The 7500-nt window shown below is 48.2% G+C and overlaps 3 protein-coding genes across 6 annotated transcripts in view; all 3 read right to left on the bottom strand.

Moving 5' to 3' along the window:
• LOC136696805 (TSC22 domain family protein 4-like) overlaps positions 1-4443 on the bottom strand; it is a 13324-nt gene extending 8881 nt beyond the window's left edge. Inside the window, exons 1-2 of the mRNA XM_066671493.1 lie at positions 1810-4443; positions 602-759 (exon numbers count right to left, since the gene is read on the bottom strand). Of these exons, the coding sequence (XP_066527590.1) occupies positions 602-759; positions 1810-2517 (866 nt within the window). The 5' untranslated portion in view covers positions 2518-4443. The remainder of the gene's footprint in view (positions 1-601; positions 760-1809) is intronic.
• Positions 1-7500, bottom strand: part of camta2 (calmodulin binding transcription activator 2) — a 128979-nt gene that overhangs the window by 10173 nt on the left and 111306 nt on the right. The gene's annotated exons all lie outside the window — the stretch shown is intronic.
• Positions 6893-7500, bottom strand: part of mogat3a (monoacylglycerol O-acyltransferase 3a) — an 8468-nt gene continuing 7860 nt past the window's right edge. For all 3 annotated transcript variants that reach the window (XM_066671527.1, XM_066671528.1, XM_066671530.1), the window contains exon 8: positions 6893-7500. This exon is cut by the window's right edge and continues 132 nt beyond it. The gene's annotated coding sequence lies outside the window, so the exon portion shown is untranslated.

The raw sequence follows: 7500 nt of genomic DNA, 5'->3' as shown, positions 1-7500 counted from the left end.
TGAGTTGTTCTGGTGAGGAGCCGAGGGCCAGAACCTCTTTGTGTTCCAGAACCAGTGCTTAGAACCCACTCCTCCTGAACAGAGGAACGTTCTCAGTCCAGCGTCCGTCTAGATACTAAACAGCAGCTAAAGCTAATAGTTATGTCCAAGCTAACAACATGATCCAAACACACCACACACTGTGCAGCGACAGATGAGCTACTGTCTCTGACTCTACATCTACAAGGTGGACCAACGAGGGAGGAGTGTCTCACAGAGTGGACAGAGAGTGGACACAGGGTTTGAAAACTCCAGCAGCACTGCTGTGTCTGATCCACTCTACACCAGCACAACACACACTAACACACCACCACCACGTCAGTGTCACTGCAGCGCTGAGAATGATCCACCACCACATCACACCTGCTCTGTGGGGGTCCTGAGCGCTGAATAAAGTATGATAAAGTATGCAGAGCCACAGATGGACTACAGTGTGTAAGTGTAGAGCTACAGAGAGACCGGAGTGGGACCAGGAGGTGTAAAGCATAAGTGTGATTGATTGATTGATTGAGGGTGGTCTGTATGTTACTGACGCCCCGTGGACAGACGGGGGTTCTCTGACCTGTCGTCGCTGACCAGCTGGAAGGCCCCCCCCACCCCGAACATGGACTGGGCCAGCGCCAGGGCGGAGGGGGTGCTGACCGGAGTGAGGGACGGCTGGAACGGTCCATCGGGGACACGGGCGCCAGGGGAAACCGGCTGGGAACGGCTCACTCTCAGCTGAGGACACACACACACACACTTATTTCAGTGGATCCACCACAGCAACCTCTGTAAGAGGAGTCAGAATGTAACTACTGCACCATTTAAGGTGGACTTGAAAATTCAAATCATAATTTTAGTTGCCAGAATATGACAACTTTATCATTTAAGATGGAGCCAAACATTTGAAAAAGAATCTTGGGCACCAGGAAAGGAAGTGTGCACCATTTAAGGTGGAATTAAGAATCTTTGCTGACAGAATGTAACTACTGTACTGTTTAAGTTAAAATAAGGATGTTGGGTGCCAGATTATTAGGATTATTGGATCAATGCTGGAATGTTATTATTGCATCATTTAATGTGGATCTGAAAAGTACAATAATAATCATGGGTGCCAGAATATAACCACTGCACTGTTAAAGGTGAACTGCTGCTAGAACGTAACAACTACATGATTTAAGGTGGAATAGAACACTCAATAAAGAATCCTGGGTGCAATAATGCTACTAATGCACCATTTAAGGTGGAACTAAAACTTAAAACAGTCTAGGATGCCAGAATATAATTGCTGCCCCATTAAAGATGGACAGATGCTAAACTGTAACTCTTGCACCATTTAAGGTGGAAGTGAAAGTTGAATTAACAATACCAGAATATAACTTTACCATTTAAGGTGGAATGAAATATGTGACTAATGCTCTGCAGCAGAATGTAAAACGTGCACCCTGTAAAGTGGAACTGAAAATGCAAATGAGAATTTCTGGTGCCAGAATGTAACTGTTGCCCCACTTAAGGTGGAACTGAAAATGCAAATAAGAATTTCTGGTGCCAGTTAATAGCTGCTGCACCTTTAACCCAACGGCCCTCCAGTGCGTACAGACAGATGTTTGAGTGAATGGACGCAGTGACGGCCAGGTTGTGTCCGGCTGGTTAAGGTGGAGCGAAGTTTGGGTGTTTGTTATTTACTAATTTTCTGGGCTGAGAGTTGTTAAGCTTTTGGACCTTTACATGATTCTGGTTCTGAGATCGGTTCTAAAGAACCGGTGTGTGTCCTGTGTGTGTCCTTACCTTCCCGGTCATGTCCATGTCGAGGCGCAGAGGTGGGGGTATTTTCCGGGTGTGTGTGGGGGTGTGGGGTGTGTGTGCTGTGGGCGAGAGGAGGTGTGTGTCGTGGTACGTGTGCGTGTGTGTCGGTGACGGTGGTCCACTGTACGCTGCCGGCTGGTGGGCGGTGCCCTGTGAGTGAACCAAGTGACCCGCCCTCAGGCCTCGCTTCAGCATGGCTCCTCCCACTGCCCCCTCTGCCCCGCCCAGCCCCACCGTCTCCAGGGACTCCAGGGAGTGGGCGTGTCTCATGCTGTCGATCACCCGACGTATCCCGCGCTCCTCCACCTCCATCACGTCCACGCACGTCCAGCGCCCGCGTTTATACGGCTCCCCGGTGCCTTGCCCCAACCGCACCACACGGAAACGAGAGGCTCCACCCCCCTGTTCCAGCGAGCTCTGCTTCCGCATGGTGACTGGAGTGGAGGGCTGGCTCGAACTCTGGTGGGTGGGGCTAAGCGCATGGCTGAAGACGGGGCCGTTCAGGAAGCTCGAGGTGGGCGTGGCCACGTCAGCTGAGTCTCTCTGCGTCCCGTTGCTGGGGGAAGGGGATGCCGACACCTCTGGGCTGAGCGGTCTTTTAGGGGCGGAGCCGTCTCCCACGCCACTCTGGTTGTAGTCGGATGTGACGCTGGTGATCTGAAAGCCACTGCGCTTCTTCCCACCGCTCATCCTGAGCAGAGACAGTGGAAGAACCTGGGCCAAGGTCTTTAGATCCGACTTACATCCTGCTCCTGAGAAACTCTGCTTTAAACACAGTGTCCGCTCTGCATCTGGTTAATGTCCCGCAGGTCTCGCCGTTAATCCATCACTCCTGGGTCCTGGGTCTCTGGATCCAGACTCTCTGAGCTCCAGGTCTCTCTGGGTCTCTGTGAGTCTCTCTCTCTCTTCCAGTCAGGCCTCGGACCCCGACCCAGATTCCTGTAAAGCTGCTTTGTTCCAGCGCCAGTTGTTAAAATCGCTGCACAAATAAAACAGAACAGAGCAGGTACAGCTCCCACTCGTTCTAAGCTGGACTTAAAGTTGAAGTCCGGAGGTTGTGCAATAAAATCTGGACACAAACAGCAGCTGGTCTCAGCCAGAGAGAGAGAGAGTTTATTTATAGCGCCTCTGCCGTTCAGGGCTGTTCATATTCAGTGCCGAGGACAAACCAGCAGCACTAGCTGTAAAGGCGATACACTAGAGTCTGTGGGCGGAGCTTGTCCAACAAGGAGGCGTGTCCTGCTAAACTTACAGCCTAAGTTTCTGCAGCACAAGCCAGAACCTGAGCTGATCTCCCACACACAGATAATACACTTTTAACTACCTCAAACTAACCACAATACAAAATGACAAGGGGCGGGGCTTCAAATGGAGGAGTGGGCGTGTCCTGCCCAAACACCACCCATAACCTAGAGCTTCTGAACTAACCTTTCACAAAGGAAATCTGCACACTAAACTAAGCCAAACCAACGGTGACAGGGGGAGGAGCAAGTATAATACTGGGTGGGCGTGGCTTGATGAACACACCGCCCCCACTGACTGCATCAAAGCAGACAGCAATTACAGCACAAACCAGAAAGAAGCAATGTTTACACTGTTACCACTGACGGGGCGGGGCGTGGTATTGGATTGGTGGGCGTGGCCTGACAAACTGGCTTCTCTGGTTTCCTGAACACTCACACACACACACACACACAAATACAGAACAAGCAACACACACACAAGAGCTAAACTAAATCAGCAATTCCACATTAAATTAAAAAGTAAGTTATTTCACCTTAAAGTGAACTAACACAGCTGCTCCACCTTAAACAGACACAGAGGTTCCACCTTAAATTAACACAGCTATTTCACCGTAAGATAAACTTATACAGTAAGTTCACCTTAATAAACTAGCACAGCTGTTTGACTTAAACTAAACTAATTTACCCTTTCTACCTTAAATTAAACTAAGTATTCCACCTTGAAAATATAAAGAAACAGAAATATACCTAACTCACTCTCACACACTCTCACACACACACCCTCTCTCTCTCACACACACACACACTCTCAGACACACACATACACACCCTCTCTCACACACACACACACACACATTCACTGTTTTCCTCTTTCCTTTATCTCTCCTCCTTTAACTGTTTCTCTTCTCTCTCTTTTTTGGGGGTGGGTAAAATTAAAACGAGGTAACTGACGTCACGTGGCATGAAGGGTACGTGCAGACCCCGCTCTGGCCAATCACAGGACGTTCCTCAGAAAACACTGCGCGTATTATTACAATAATAAACATTAAAATAACTATTCATTCACCGCGGCATGAATATTCATGAGACAGTACTTTAACTCGGTCCTAACTCACCTTTAATTCTCTCTCTCTCTCTGTTCAGCGCTGGAAAGAAATCTGTTTACACTGACCTCCGCGCGCCCGAGCCTCTGCTGGTCAACAACAAACAAACAAACAAACAATAAACAAACAACAACAGCGGCGGCGCCTCTCTCAGTCTGAACCTTCCTGGTCTCTCTCTCTCTCTCTCTCTCACTCTCGCGCTCTCCGCGGTGCGCACGTTCCTCCACAGCTCCGCCCACTCCGCAGGAACCCACGAGGGAACCCAGAACAGCTCTAGAACCCAGTGTTAAACTCACTCTCTCTCTCTCAGAACTTTCTCCTGTAGGTCCCGGATGTTCCGCCCCACTGAACAGCAGCGCGAGCAGCGCATTCCAGCACGCACGCGCACAAACACACGCCGAGGGGGCGTGCGCGAGGGAGCCTCAAGTGTGTGTGTGTGTTCTCTAGTTCTAACATGACACAGATTTATTAATTCATTCACTCAGTGTGTGTCCAGAGAACACACAGAATCACTGGGTTCAGGACAGGAACACACCTTGGATACAGCATCACACACTCATCTGTGGACAGTCACACACTCACCCTGTCACTCACACATTCATCTGTGGACTGTCACACACTCACACTGTCACTCACACACTCATCTGTGGACAGTCACACACTCACCCTGTCACTCACACATTCATCTGTGGACTGTCACACACTCACACTGTCACTCACACACTCATCTGTGGACAGTCACACACTCACCCTGTCACTCACACTCTCATCTGTGGACTGTCACACACTCACACTGTCACTCACACACTCATCTGTGGACAGTCACACACTCACCCTGTCACTCACACTCTCATCTGTGGACTGTCACACACTCACACTGTCACTCACACACTCATCTGTGGACAGTCACACACTCACACTGTCACTCACACTCTCATCTGTGGACTGTCACACACTCACACTGTCACTCACACACTCATCTGTGGACAGTCACACACTCACACTGTCACTCACACTCTCATCTGTGGACAGTCACACACTCACACTGTCACTCACACACTCATCTGTGGACAGTCACACACTCACCCTGTCACTCACACACTCACCCTGTCACTCACACTCTCATCTGTGGACTGTCACACACTCACACTGTCACTCACACACTCATCTGTGGACAGTCACACACTCACACTGTCACTCACACTCTCATCTGTGGACAGTCACACACTCACACTGTCACTCACACACTCATCTGTGGACAGTCACACACACTGTCACTCTCACACTCATCTGTGGACTGTCACACACTCACACTGTCACTCTCACACTCATCTGTGGACTGTCACACACTCACACTGTCACTCACACACTCATCTGTGGACAGTCACACACTCACACTGTCACTCACACTCTCATCTGTGGACAGTCACACACTCACACTGTCACTCTCACACTCATCTGTGGACTGTCACACACTCACACTGTCACTCTCACACTCATCTGTGGACTGTCACACACTCACACTGTCACTCACACACTCATCTGTGGACAGTCACACACTCACACTGTCACTCACACACTCATCTGTGGACTGTCACACACTCACACTGTCACTCTCACACTCATCTGTGGACTGTCACACACTCACACTGTCACTCTCACACTCATCTGTGGACTGTCACACACTCACACTGTCACTCTCACACTCATCTGTGGACTGTCACACACTCACACTGTCACTCACACACTCATCTGTGGACAGTCACACACTCACCCTGTCACTCACACTCTCATCTGTGGACTGTCACACACTCACACTGTCACTCACACACTCATCTGTGGACAGTCACACACTCACACTGTCACTCACACTCTCATCTGTGGACAGTCACACACTCACACTGTCACTCACACACTCATCTGTGGACAGTCACACACACTGTCACTCACACATTCATCTGTGGACTGTCACACACTCACACTGTCACTCTCACACTCATCTGTGGACAGTCACACACTCACACTGTCACTCACACACTCATCTGTGGACAGTCACACACACTGTCACTCACACATTCATCTGTGGACAGTCACACACTCACACTGTCACTCACACACTCATCTGTGGACAGTCACACACACTGTCACTCACACTCTCATCTGTGGACTGTCACACACTCACACTGTCACTCTCACACTCATCTGTGGACAGTCACTCACACTGTCACTCTCACACTCATCTGTACACAGTCACACACCCTGTCAATCACACACTCACCCTGTCACTCACTGGAGTTAAAGGGTAGAATCCTCTGAGTGAATAAATTATAGTGTCTCCATCTGCAGCTTCCTCAATCAGTTCAAACAAAGCTGTGTCGCCCCCCAGTGTCCGCGCTCTAACACTACACCTCTTTATTCATCTGTTCTTCAAATGAGCGGCTTCTTCATTAACATCTGATAATTACAGTGTTATTACCAGCGCGGCTATAAACACACACACTCGCTTAGACAGACATGTGAGGACTTAACCGTTACTGTAGCTCATAAACACCGCCCCTAACTCTAACCTCAATAAAGAATAATAAAGTAATTAAGCACACGTTTTTGTTTAAAAAAAAGCCCTCCGGTCCTCACAAATACACAAAAACCCACACACAGTTAAAACACCTCTATTCAATTTATGTTCATTCTTAAATTTTTTACTGTTTTTATTAATGACATTAACTCAGTAATAACAGCGACACTAACAGATAACTGTAACATTACAGACTCCCTGTCTCAGGTAGAGATTAGGACCACTGCTGGAGATACAGGGTTTAGCCTCACTGAGTCACTAAAGATTCACCTTTCAACAGGTGTGAGAACAGCACCATGTCCTAATGAGTATAACACACACACACACACACAGCTGTAAATATTCAGTACATGTGATGAGCAGAACCTTGACCCAACGAATCTCCATTTTATTCTGATTGAATCATTTAATTTAAATGACTCAGTGAGTCATAAAGATCCAGGTGAGCAAACAAAACCTAATTCAGAATAGCTTTGATTCAGTGATTCCTAATGAACCAAATGTGTATAGAACAGCAAAATGACCCGTGACTCAGAGATAAAACATCATTTAAACAATCCCTGGATGTACACACACACACACACACACTTTAAAAGACTGCTGAAGTCAGATTTGGTGATTTTCAAATAGAATTTTATCTTAAATGTTTTCTATATTTTTGATTTATTATTGTGTAGTTTGATACGGTCAGAGTTTGAGTGGTCTGAAAGTGGATGCCCTGCAGACACCCACACACACACACACACACACA

The sequence above is a fragment of the Hoplias malabaricus genome, chromosome 5 (genome assembly GCF_029633855.1).
Source record: "Hoplias malabaricus isolate fHopMal1 chromosome 5, fHopMal1.hap1, whole genome shotgun sequence".
Classification (NCBI taxonomy): domain Eukaryota; kingdom Metazoa; phylum Chordata; class Actinopteri; order Characiformes; family Erythrinidae; genus Hoplias; species Hoplias malabaricus.
This window is presented reverse-complemented; position numbering and strand designations above follow the sequence as displayed.